Source organism: Daucus carota, chromosome 1 (assembly GCF_001625215.2).
Source record: "Daucus carota subsp. sativus chromosome 1, DH1 v3.0, whole genome shotgun sequence".
NCBI lineage: Eukaryota > Viridiplantae > Streptophyta > Magnoliopsida > Apiales > Apiaceae > Daucus > Daucus carota.
Genome location: NC_030381.2, coordinates 33,152,415 through 33,166,694, shown reverse-complemented (window position 1 = coordinate 33,166,694; position 14,280 = coordinate 33,152,415). Strand labels below are relative to the sequence as shown.

The window sequence follows — 14,280 nt, the reverse complement described above, 5'->3', positions numbered from 1 at the left end:
AACAAGTAATATGAAACTTGAGAAACTTGTCGATTGCTAACAAAGGAGGGAACAAGGAAACAAACACGATAACGTAAAGAACTGAACCTTTAACTAATTAAAACTGAGACGACGAAGAGAAATTGCATGCATTTCAAATTTTGATCCGTCAAAGGAAAAGCAAACAACAATCATCTTACAGGAAGGGTTAGGTTCATATAATTAAACAAACAAAACACGACAAACATTTATGAACCCCTGATTGAGAGGAAGTTCACTGCAAAACATTCATGCGTTTAAAACAAAACAGGATTGTATAAACAGTCACAACACCTCATCTCTTTCCATTCAGGATTCTTCACCAGGCTAAATAGAAATTTGAGTCTAATAACACCTCTTTAACGGCAATAAGATAAAGACCTAGTTATGAAGTTACTCAAGGGATAGGCACCAAGGGGATGGAGACTACTGAACTGGTCCTCTTTTAAAGGTACAAATCTACATATTCTTAAGTAGGTCCTTAATCTTGTTATACATTAGCATCTGGGAAGTGTCACTTCCACTGGCACTGCTTTGGGTATGAGATGCTCTTGAACTCTCCTGAAGCTTCATCTTCTCAAATAGATACTGCTTCTCAGCCTCCGCCTCATTCAAACGTTGTTTCAGATACCTGCTTGCATAATCCTCCTCTGATTTTTCTGTTTTAGCAAGTGCAATCCTCTGTATCCTCTCTGATTCTCGTCTAGCCTCACTAGCCTTAAGATCAAACATATCAGCCTCGGCCAGTTTGAGCCTGACAATGCTTTCAAGTTCATCAATCTGCTGCTTATTTCTCTGACGATCCATTTTCAGTGTTGCCACCTCCCTTGCTTTATCCTTAAGCTCTTGATCACAAGCCTCAACAGCTAGACGAGCTTTCTTCACCATCCGCAACTTCTCCTCTTCCACCATCTCCATTTTTTTAACAGCTTCCTGAACAACATCAGCAATCCGGTTAAATGCCTCCTGTGGTGCTATTAGCCCCCCACCTTCCTCACTTTCCGAACTCTTTGAAGGGTCCACCTCAAATTCTGTACAAATAAAAAGTACGAACAAGTGAACAGATTAAACATTGCTTACTATAGCCTGTTATATATTTTTGAAAAAAAGGATGAATTAGCTCCAAACAATGCATAACATGTATTGTACATCACGTGTTTATTGTTGTACTTTGGAGACAAGGTAGCAAAAATTGGAGCTTGTTCATCATTTCCCAGTATATCATTTTTTTTTTTTTTTAATTTTTGTAAAAGCTCAACTCCGACCTACAAGAATGAACTTATTTAATCACATGTCGAAAGCTATTAAAATTGTTAAATAACAATTTTGTTTTTGTTTTCTTCTAACAATGCTTCAAGTGGGATCATTTGATAAAAAGCATGCAATAACTCAACCTGATCCAAGATATAATCTGGATTTCCATGGTTCCTGGAGTAAAGGCAGCTCCTACATGTTTGTATTTCATTACTATAGACTATAGATTATAGACTACGACGTCAGCAAATATTATAAAAAAATCTTAAATAGCTCAACACTTTGTATTAGATGAAAACACTAATCATTAAGCATCATGCACAAAACAGCGTAAACCAGGGAAGTGGTTCATAATTATTATGCAGAAAGAGAAATAAGCATTTAACAAAAAATGAGAGGGATAAATAAGTTCAACAACATAAAGTATAATAAAACCTTACCTTGAAAAAACATCAGTACCGCTCTACAAACAACAGGTTCTGTAAGCCCTCCTTTCAGTTTATCTATGAGTTCTTCACACTTCCAGAACAGTTTCCTTCCCTTAGAATCCTCACTCCCACGGAAAATTCTACCCACATAGTCCAATTCGCGAATGAGTGCTTCCCGATCCCAGCTTGGTGCACAGCTCATGAATACGTCCTTCACCCACCCAAATAGCTCGGATGTTCTATTGCAAGCCCGACACCTGAAAATCATCTCCGATAAGCCTGCCCCACCCTTCACAGAAGGTCCCATTCCAATATGTCCATTACGGATGGCACAGTCTGTATGGGTCCAGTGATTACACAGATCACAACCAATCCACCGACATGTATTCACTTCAAAATCAAACTTATTGCAAATTAAGCACATGCATAAATTGCAGAAACCATTCCTCTTTGAACAAGCTTCGCAGGTACAGTCCTCAGCTGGAAGTAAACTTCCACATGATATGTTACGGCACCTTTTGTAAAGAAAGACTTCAATCAGAGAGGCTTGAGAAAGACTCACGCTCGGATGAAGAAATGCTTGAATCGCAGTTCTGATAGCAACTAGAATCTCTAGATGGACCCTATGTGCCATTCTCAGTGTATTCTCTGTCAAATCAGTCCGAGTCTGGATTAGCTTCTGCAGAAACAGAAACTCTTCCCTGTGTTGTGAACCACCTGTTCCCTCAAGCAGACTTCGCACCTCATTCTTCAACTTTTCCAGAACTTCATCAGGCAGACGTCGCATTTTCTCAGCGATACTATCCACTCTTTCTCTGACCAAGTCGCGAAGAGACATCCTATCCGAGCTAGAAACACGACGGGTGACAGAATGTTCAGTAAACCCATTTTCCCTTTCCTTCTCTAATTTTTGCGCCAGTAAAGCTTCAGAATTTGCATTAGGCCAAGTTTCCCGTGAACTAGCACTCTCTGTTGGGGACTCACGCACCTGATCTGAATTAGAGACTCGCTCTTGAACATTGAGAGACCCAGAAGGATCCACAGGAACTAGAGACAATGAAGTTTGTAATCCTCCTCCAGAACGCGGTTGTTGACGTGGTGGCAGCATATTCGGCGAAGGCTGATGATTAAAATGAGACCCAGAAGATGTTCCCATATACAAAGTAACAGTTCAATACTACACCAAAATCATCAAAATTCCAATTTAGTAACAATACAGCTACCAAAGGTAATCACAATGCAGCATATCCTACTTAAACAGTTGCCAGTACAAAACAAGCTAAAGATACAACATATCAATAGCAAAATAAAATTAAAAGTATTCTACAACATGCAGTGACTGTCAATGAAAAGCCTTACAATTAACGGCTGCCATTTTATTCTTATTTCTCTTAGCAAAATTAGGAAAGCAGAATGCCAGAACATCTTTGAAACCTGAAGTCACATGTCGGAAACTTGAAAGGGAAGCACTATAATTAATGATAACCTTACCCACACCAAGGATACACAGTATACAAAACTGATACTGTAACATGAAAAAATAACAGTTTACACCTGTACGATATACACTAACAAAAATTCAAAACAACCTTCTCTCCACAACTACCAACCAGCAAATAAATCAAAATCATCGTACAAAACAATCACAGCTATATATATCATACAACCCAGCAAATAAATCAAAATCATCATAAAACATACTCACAACTATAACACATCAATTGATACACAAAAGAACTATAAATGTAACAAAATGAAGCAAGATCTAGGGTTTAGCATACTCACCAGAACAATCAGCAATGGAGGATGAAACGAAAAGGGGTTGTAATTGAAGTGAAAGCAAAAACACCCTTTTAGTGATTGTTGATTTGGATGAGAAATGAAAAAAGCCCCAAATGAGCTGAGAAATGAGAAGAGGGCGCTATTGCATTATGATCAGCAGAAGTAAACGTTGGAGAGGAGAGACAGGATAAAATAATAAAAAGAAATTAGACCAGGTGACCGGACGGGCCGGTGACCGGTCAACTTTACGCGTCAACTCAACATAAACAAGACTGGGTGTTGTCGTGGTGACATCCGCGGCTTTGACTTAAATTCATTTTAGTCCAATATAACTTGATATTTGAACTGTGTTCATAAATTTGGCAGTGCTGTGAAAAACGGAAACCGGTTCTAAGTGGTAGGAGGACCTTCTAGCGTTTAAGCGGTAAAGCGGATGTTTAAGCGGAATTTTAAGCGGGTCAATAAGCGGATTAATTAAATAAAATTAAATATTTAGTTATAATATTAATATATTTAAAAATAATATTATGTTATGTTAAGAATATGCATTTTTAATATTTTTGATATTATATATATTTTTAATTTTATAATATAATTATAGTTATATTATTAAAAAATTAATATTTCAAAATTAATTTTTTAAAAATAATTAGAAAGTCAAACATCATTTTGACCGCTTAATCCGCTTAACGACCGCTTAATCCGTTTAATTGTCCGCTTAATATTCAAAAACGTTTAATCTCCCGCTTAGTACAAAATCGAAGCGCTTTAGGACCGATTCCGCTTAGGCGGCCGCTTAATCGACCGCTTTTTACAAGACTGAAATTTGGTCATTAGACCAGGTAATCGAGTGATTAAATTAGACTAATGGGTTTCGTAAAATTCAAGATCAAAAGGGAAAAGTTTCAAAAATTGAGTCAATCATTGAGTATTCGAGTCACATGTAGGCTAACGAGTTCTAAGTCATCAAAAAGGGTATTTTAAAAATAAAATTAGTTTTCTAATTAAATAAAATTTATAATAGTTGTTATAATAATAATAATATTATTATTATTATTTTTAATTAAATCAAATTATCTTCTACTTATATTATGATTTGATGAGCACCGATTAACTGGCTATTCCTTAAAAATATCCACCGACTAATCTCACATTTCACATATTAAACATTAGTTATATTTAAAATTTATAAATTTCACATATAATTTAAGTCTATATGAATGTCAAATGATAAATCATAATCAAAGAATCGCGAATCATAATCAAAGAATGACAACTAAATATAATTTTTTATTTTTGTTATCAACTCATCTTGGTAGATGAACAACACCGAAGGTTATCACTAATAAGAGCACGTCCGGTACATGAGTTGTTCCCTCTTACCCTCTCATTTCTTTACGGTGCATTTTAAAATGTATATAAAATATAGTTGTGTAATTTATTTTTAAAATTTTTTTATAACAATATAAACATCAAATTTTATTTAGAAGAAAAAATTCAAAATAATTTATCAAATTACATTTTATGAGAGTATTAGAATGCGTGCCGAGCCTCCGTCCCCCAATGTAAACAAATGAGGTGGATAGAAGAGGTATATGTTAGTTGGAATCTTATATATAATATAAAAAATTATATTCAAGTGATTTAGAATATAATTAATTAAAATCAATTTTAGTAATATGTTTTATCTTCAATATATAATTAATATTTTATTATTAAAAGAATTTCATCATTAAAAAATAATATAAAATAGAATAAATATGTATATTAATTTAATTATAAAATAAGATAAAAAAAGAGCTGACTTAAAAATAAAACTTCAAGAAATTGTGCTGGTGATATTATTGGATAATATTGTCAAGAGTTTATTGTGTTTTGCACCCCACTGGTTTTGGTCAAAATCACTTTATTACCTATACTTTCTATAATTGCACTATGCATCTCTTTACTATTTTTAGCGCATCATTGTGCTGGTGATATCATTTTGCACCATTTTCGTTAAAAGTTCAGGGGTAGTTTGGGCAATATTAAAAAATTAATTATAGATAGGCTTTTATTCAATTTTTTTGACCCTCTAAATGATATTTTTTGAAAATTCTTAAAGAACGAAAGTTGTAGATACTTTTAAAACAATAAAATTCAAAATTATTGAAATTTTTTTTGTAATTATTAAATAGATTACAAAAATTAGAGATCTTATAAAAATTCGTAATAAATTCAATTAATTTCGTTCATGTTGTGTCCTCATATCATGATTCGAAATATTTTTTGAAAAATTGAATTTTAAACTAAAAAAATGAGTTGTAAATACATTTTATTATTTCCGAATCATCCAAAATCATCGAAATCCAAAATTAATTGAATTTATTACGAATTTTTACAAGATCTCTAATTTTTGTAATCTATTAAAAAATTACAAAAAAGATTTCAATAATTTTGAATTTTATCATTTTAAAAGGATCTTTTCGTTATCTACAACTTTCGTTCTTTAAGAATTTTCAAAAAATACTGTTTAGAGGGTCAAAAAAATTAAACAAAGGTCTATCTATAATTAATTTTTTTATATTATCCAAACTACCCCTGAACTTTTAACGGAAATGGTGCAAAGTGATGCGTCAAAAATAGTAAAGGGATGCATAGTGCAATTATAGAAAATATAGGTAATAAAGTGATTTTGGTCAAAACTAGTGGGGTGCAAAAGCAAAACACAATAAACTCTATTGTCAAATGTGTTAAATTATATCTTAGAAAATCTTATAAGAAATCTGCCAGTCTTGCTCTAACATCAGATAAAGCAGCTTAAGTTATTTTGTGGAGGTCAATGAGTTGCAAAGTGTTGCATTTTGTGTGCTATGAAGGAGGCTCAAGTTTCCCCCAGAAGCACAGCTTCGTTTCCATAAGGATAAATGTCTGATGCTCAAGGAAATCAAAATAAAATGTAAAGATGAATGTCTCGGTGTCCGATATACACCTATCACTTTTAGACAGCCATTGCAATGCCTATTCCTGTCTTACTTTCAAACAAGGCCTTCTTTGTAGATAAAAAGCAGTTGATGACAGTATTATACAATTCTCAACTCCATTGCTAACGATTTGAGTTAGAGTTCGTATTCACCAATTTGAGAGGGAATTCTCTATTCTCCTTTCTACTCATTTTCTCCGCAGACCTCACAAAATCTGCACTCTCATTTTTCTACTCTGCTCTAGGCCTCTCGCATTTAGTCAATTTTATCCGTTCTGTCTGCAGCGCCTTTTGTTGTTTGCTCTTATTGTAATAATGTGATATCAGTTTACTTAGCCATTTAAATAACCGATCAGCAGCTATTAGGTCTCCTTTTCTATGGTTAATACATTTGGCATCTGCTCTGCACATATATTGAATCATTGATGAGATCCCGAACATATATGAATTAAAATTCGACTGTAATTCTTGTTGATTACAAATAACTTCAATCATCTTTGGCTAGGAAACTCATTTAGTTGGAGTTTCTTCGGGTTAGTTGTTGATCTGCAAATTTAAGTTCAATTTATTAATAGCAGTCTGAATCAATATATTCAAGCACTGAAAATAAAACAAAAGGAACAAACCACGTCAACCAAAATAACAAAATCCCCTACAAAGATTCTGTTCTAAAATTTACCATCATATCTTTACCGCGAAAAAGTAAATGCTCAACACTGAGAGGAAGTAGTTCATGAGTTCTCTGTTCCAAGAAATGCATGTTAAGTTGATTGTTGATTTAACACACTGCTGATTTCAGACAAGATAGGGTTGGCAACAGATTATTATAGTCGAGACGAGACAGAGAAGAATAGTCCATAGATGCATCCATCATTTTTTATAGGACAGAGGTTCGTATTGCTCTGCAAGAATCAATGCAGCATAGTATGTGAATTGTGATGAATCAGTTCATCTGCAATCCACTGATTCCATCTTCCTTTTCTACTTTTATGTCCCTATTTATTCGGTATCATCTTGAGACTTTCCGGACTCCAAAGTGATAACAGTAGGTTTCTTGCTGAACTTGAAACCAGAGTCTCTCTTGCATGCATCAATAATAGACTACTGCTACAATTTTTTGTTATTTTGCCTAAATTTATCTGTTAATACTCGATAAACATTAATATTAATTCATCCCGAGCCATGCTGATTCAAATTAATATCACATAACCTGAAAACACTACAGCACATACATGAACTCATATGCAAACACATACTTCTAATCATAAATATGTAATATGCATATGCTTAGTACATGTTCTACAAATGAAGAGAAGTATCCACATCGGTCTCGTTGTCATGATCACTGACATCAAATAACGGAGTCGTTTTAGAAAGCCATGACTTGTTATTTAAGCAATGACTCTTCTTGATCACATTCTCTGCAACAACATGACTGTGATCCGGCCACAGGGACAGACATGTTTTAATTTGGCACGACGTCGGGATTGCCTGAGCTGCCACGTTTGCTGAAGAAGGGAGTAGCACCTCAGACTCGAAAAACAGACTAAATGGCTTCTGCAGGGGAGTGTTGTAATTTGGAGGACTTGTGCAGCGATCCGACTCTGGAAAAAATCTGAACATCTCTTTTTCTTCCCTCAGTTCCTTCACTTTCTGTAATTGTCGAAATCTTTCTTGCAACAAGGCTATGGACGACGAACGGATCACTGTTTGATCACTTCTTTCCCTTCCCATTTTTCTGTTTTGGTTTAAGTGTATTTCAGGGGAGAATTGAGGAGATTTGTGTGGCAATAGTCTAGTGAAGCAGCTGGTATTGTGTTGGGAGTTTAGGCTGCATGGCAACTATATATATACTGAGCCATAGGCGCGGCCACGCGGGGTAATTTCTAACCAAAACACTTGGTAAATGAAATTTATTTTTACAAGCAAGCAGATCTTGTACTTGCTTTAGATAATGTGCATCACATGGAGATGGGCGGAACTATGAAGATGACACGTGTCGTCGTGAGTTATTAGTTCTCCTAAAATCTTAATATAATTTTTGGTTTATTGATCATAGACGTTGAAGTGGCATTCTTGATCCAATATTAACTATTTATTTCCCCTTTTAACGTCGATGTTTATAGAATTTTTTCCTCAACAAAATTCCATAAGAAAAACTAAATTACTAATATGAGCTTTATAAGTCTTATCATCATCATAAATAATAGTAGATATAACGTGAACTATTATCACTCGTCTTAGCAAAAGATCGAAGGGCATAAAAACAGTAGATACGATGCGAGTTATATTCACTTGTATTAGAAAAGAACAAAGGGCGATAGATAAGAAAATTTTGTAATATTTCTTGTACGACACAATGAGGCTGAATTTTAAATTCTATACAGTGATAACAAAACATGACAAACGATTCGGTTCTCACGTATACACAACAAACTTATATTGCATGTGTTGTTGATGACCTGAAATAGTGTTTAGTTATGACTTGTGAAAATTTTGAAATAAAAGAATTTTAAAGAGTGGGAAGCTTTGCAGGTGAAGAAAGGAGAATAAGCAAGAAAGGCAGAAAGGGCCAAGAAGAAGCAGGCAAGTGAGGCCAATCTAAAGGACTCTTGAGTTGCTCAGGGCGAGGTGTAAACTGAAGGATAAAATGTCGAGAGAATAAGTCCAAAAGAATGTTAAATTTAGCTCCTGGAACTGAGTGTTTCAAAGAATAATTTGTAGGGCTGATCGCCTGTCAGCTTGCCCACAAACCCCCCTTTAGCTTTCGTGCTCTCTTTTATGATAGGTTTAACTTTTAACACCATATCCACTTCATATGCCGCGGTTGAATTTCGATTAAGTAATAAACTCGTTGGGCAGTGAAAATTGTAACAGGTGTACCTGAAGCTATTCCTGTGATAGGGTCGCCTTTGGTAGAATTATTGCGTGGAAGTGCTAGTGTGGGACAATCCACTTTGACTCGTTTCTATAGCTTACACACTTTTGTATTGCCGCTTCTTACTGCTGTATTTATGTTAATGCACTTTCCAATGATACGTAAACAAGGTATTTCTGGTCCTTGAAGTAATATTTTTCAAAACCCTCCATGACATATATAATGTATATATTTATTCTCAATATTATTACGAATGTGAGCAGAATTATTATGGAGCTTGTGTTTTTGAAATTTGACTACAAGTAATTTAGCCGACTTTCAATTTTTAAGTACTCGACCACGTCAACCGACTTTTACGACACATCTCTAATTTCACAAAGCTGAAGACACTTGTTAAATGCTACAAGTAGTGTATACTCTTCATTTCCGGTGTCAATCTCCAAGGGTAAATCGACAAGCACTGTAAAAGAAAAAACTTGTGTTGATAAATTAATGTAAAAAGCTCCTTTTTTAGTGGGTGGATGAACCATTTTCGTTGTGTTCCAAAAATCTCTTCTATTTAACTTGTAGTGTTTGTTTGGACGAGAGAAAGAGGCGGAGGCGAAATCTATACTATACTATAAAAAGCCAACATGGGTATAATTTGTAGTCGTACAAAATTTGGTTTGGTACACTCCTCTAAAACTAAAAGTCTGCAACATGTAGATATCTATTAAACAGTTTCAGATACTAAAAACATTCCTGATGTATATTAATATCTTTTATATATAATTTATAATTAGTTGAAAAAAGGTGAAACTATTGTTAATAACATATATTAATATTAAAAAATACTTATAAATAAATGTATAACTAATTATAAATATACAATTTTGAATATCTTTTGTCTAAAATACATATAAATAATTGAAAACGCTACTTTTTAATTATAACATATTCTACTCGAAATTCAACTCTAACATGTTATATTTCATTACAAATATGAACCATTACATAACATATGAAGATATATGATATATGAAAATTTTGATTTAAAATTAATTTGAATAATAAACTGTCACATATCAATATCAGAAAAATATTTATAGATAGATAATAAATTGTGAAAGCTAAATTTCCGTTAGAAGATATAATCAGTTGGTTAATATAATTTAATTAGAATTCAATTCATTAATACTAAAATACTAATAAAATGGCGTTACGATTTAAATTATAATTAATAATTAATAATTTAAGAATTATATACGCGCCCGTGCTTTGCACGGGTTAAAGGCTAGTAAGAGGAAAACGACATCTAGTAGATGGGGGAATAATCTAGGTGCTCGTCATGCTTCGTTTCAACCATCTACAAATTAAATCGTACTATGATCATTTCTTTATTATTACTTTTCATCTCTAATTTCACATTTTGTCTTGACTATTTACTCGATCTCTCTATTGAGTTATATAAATTCGGAATGGTCGGATGATTATTAAGACGGTTATAAATTGTAATATTATAAAAAAAATTCAATTTTTTTTTAAAAAAAATAAGTTATAAAATTATACTTTACGAAATTTTTAAAATGCATGTCTAAGAATAAAAAAAAATGTATATAAATGAATAGAATGAGAGAGTATCTTCCTCACTTTCTTTTTATATAATTATTATTTATTAATATAAATACACATAAAAAATAATGCTCACATTATGTGGCGTTTCACTAATCTTGTTTATCAGAAATAATGGCTTATTTCTCAAGAAAATTATATAGAACTCTAATTTTTTACGAAATAAGCTCTTATTTTTTACTAAATAATGAATATAGAATATCTTTTTAGCATTTATATCTAAAAAACTGTATTTTTTAAAATAAAATAAATCCTTACATTTTGAAAATGTCCGGGACGAGCGCCCTATATATGCTGCACAAACTATACAAACTAATTTAGTTTTTATTTTATTTACCAAATTGAAAGAATAGAAAAGTATAAAAAAGAATGACAGTACTTTATAAAAAAGAGTTGGAAAGTAAAAGAAGATACCAAGCGCTAACATTCTCTCTATAACTCTGCAGAGTTTGGATAGAAAAACAAAACCCAACATTCTCTCTTTTACTAGTACCAATCTTCAATTTTATTTTCTTCTTGTTGTCTTCAAGTTGTTGGTAGGTAATGGCATGCTGGAGTGAAAGCTGCATATGCTCGTATTAAAGGGAAAGTGATAGATTGCTTTATAAAATTATGCTCAACAATTGCCCCCACCCACTCTATTATTTCTTTTGTTCCTTATACCATTCGAATTTCCATCTTTCATCACCCTCTCAACCATAATTCCATCAATCCATCATTTTATATGCTCCTGCATTTTACACACATGCAACACAATATCATCCATAAATATTAGCGTCAGGTCCCCGACAAATGATTATTACAGCAAAATATCTACATGAACCCATAGGCGGTTTAGACAACCATTCCAGATATATTTACTTCCACTATATAAAATATCATGTATAATTTGTTGTCAATGAGAGGTTGTGAGATTGTGAGTACCCTTATCCATAATTAATATGTGTTAATATATATTAAAAAGTTGCCGGAAACAAAATTTATAAAACCCATTTATATTTTTGTAAATATGCAGGGTCGGAATCAGGATTTACAGTAATTTGAGAATTTATGATTTGTAACCGTGCAAGCAAGTTAGGTATTTACTAGTTACTGTCACAAATGGGAATACCCTAGAGTTTGTGAGCTACTTAGAAATTTAAAAGGGACCAACTTTGTGATGTGTAAAGAGAGAGCAGTTAGAAGTTAAAAGCAATATTAACTAACTGACCAAATACTAAAAGCCAATTAGGCAAGGTATTTCATTTGTATTATGTATCTTGTGCGGCTTATTTGACTTGGCATAATTTTGGTTAAGTTCGTACTCAATTACCGGTTCTTCATCAGTGTATAAATTAAGATTATCTTCTCCCCTTTTTGTTGTCAGCACGATGCCACAATCGAACTTCGTGAAGTACTACTTTCTTTTAAATTCTGAGCGCGAACCAGAGATGGCAAATAATCCGATATTTGATTTTATATCTGAAATTTTGAATTTATCGGACACGATTTTTAGGATTTAAACTTGAATATGAATTTAATTTAAACATTAAAATTTTTGAATTTGGATTTAGAGATTAGGTATATCAATTTAGAATCTCATCTGAAATCTGAAATTCAATCCAAACCTGACCCGAAATCTGGAAAAAACCTGAATAAACTTCTAATTTTTTTTCCCTTCACATCTGCGTCGTGTATTAAATTAGGATTCTGATAGATTAAGGGGTCGTTTGAACAAACTTCAAAAAAAAGTGACTTCTTGTTTAAAATAAAGAAATTGATTAAAAGTGAGAAGTAAATAAGTTAATAAAGTTTTTGAAAAAAAAAGTAGATGCTCTGAGAGAAATTCGCATTCTCAACTTCTTAAAAATGCTTCTACATCTTTAAACAAACGGGTCAAGAAAAGTAAAAACTTTCTGCGAAGTTGATTTAAACAAACAAGCACTAATACCCCCGTCATCCCAATTTATTTGTCTTGTTTAACTTTTTATGGTCAAATTGACCAAAGTTGGACTGAAATTTACATATATAAAATAATTAGAAAAAATTATGAAAAATATATAATTAGAATCTATATTTATCCTACTTTAAAATGTATTTTTTCGACTTTCAAGATCATGTAAGTATAATTAAAAAATATCGGTCAAAATTTGATCACAAAAGGTTAAACAAGACATATAAATTGAGACACAGAGAGTAATAATCTATAAATTTTAATGAATTGTATGTGATTTTGATTTTATCCTTTTTTTATATATTGTCGCATAATTGATATGTGACATTTAGAATTTGAACACAATATTTCAATATCTCATGGATTATGATTGACTTTCAAAAAGCATAAAACACACCGAACAATCACACAAATTTCATCATTTTATAAAATCCAAAAAAAATTCTCATCATTTGAATACTATCATATTTTAGTGGATTTTAGATGATTTTAACTGATATCATCGAATTTTTAAACATGTTTTAAATTGTCATTGAATATCATCGGATTTTACAACATAAGTTTTTTTTTTGAGTAAAATTTTACAACATAGGTTAAAATTCTAGTTGAATATCTCAAAATTCTCATATATATTTTTTTAAAATACGAATTAAATATTTTTGAATTTCATAAATAAAAAAATATTTTAAAATCTTAATTTAATACAATGATAGAGTACTTGCTAATTTGTCTCTATCATCTAACTCCATGTTGGCTAATACTAGAGTCCATCTACTCCCCTTAGGACCTTTATTATTGAAGTCAATGAAATCACACATAGAGGGGTTGAATAGGTGTACAATGACTTGATATAATAATTTTTAACTTTTACCGCATATTATAGCTTATTCTTTTCAATTTAATAGTAAATATATCAAGTTGTTATGCAAGTAGTAACAAAAACGATAAAGCGCGGAAATGTAAATCATGCACAAACAAATTTAGCCAGGTTCGACTCTTATGTTTAATGTTCTACGTCCTAGTCCTTTACCAACTTAGCAAGAGAATATATTATAACCGAAAATTCAAACAAATACAGAATAATAATATATCTTTATTTTCCCAGTCACTGAAAGCAGTTTGCTGAAACCTTGAATAGACAGTAAACAGTTCGGCAATAACTTCTCATGTGCAGCCTGTTCCTGAACTTCCGAATTCTTTGAGCTATACTCTTTGAATTTTTCATGTTCCTTGAACCCTATGCACCTCAGATTTAGTGTGATTATATTATTTAACTCCCCTTGTTCTTATCCAAGAACCCCGCTAGTTTTAGTGACTATTAATTATAATTTGATAACAAAATAAGAGAATTTACAACTCAAGATATATTCTCTAATTAGATATGAATGAAGTGTGCAATCAAGCTCAGTTTCAA

At 32.3% G+C, this 14,280-nt stretch overlaps 1 protein-coding gene across 1 annotated transcript; it reads right to left on the bottom strand.

Moving 5' to 3' along the window:
* Nucleotides 1-111: 111 nt before the first annotated feature.
* On the bottom strand, nt 112-3,719 carry LOC108204782 (OBERON-like protein). The gene is made up of 3 exons (XM_017374392.2): nt 3,486-3,719; nt 1,713-2,877; nt 112-1,049 (listed from the first exon to the last, which is right to left on the bottom strand). Exons 2-3 carry the CDS (start codon nt 2,854-2,856, stop codon nt 478-480), a joined length of 1,716 nt encoding a protein of 571 aa, XP_017229881.1. The 5' UTR covers nt 2,857-2,877; nt 3,486-3,719; the 3' UTR covers nt 112-477.
* Between the last annotated feature and the right edge of the window lie 10,561 nt (nt 3,720-14,280).

Excerpts from the sequence above, each read along its gene's own strand:
- LOC108204782 (XM_017374392.2), bottom strand. The coding sequence starts at position 2,856 with ATGGGAACATCTTCTGGGTCTCATTTTAATCATCAGCCTTCGCCGAAT. Across the intron at positions 1,050-1,712 it reads GGTACTGATGTTTTTTCAAG|AATTTGAGGTGGACCCTTCA; the intron begins GTAAGGTTTTAT and ends TTATTTGTACAG.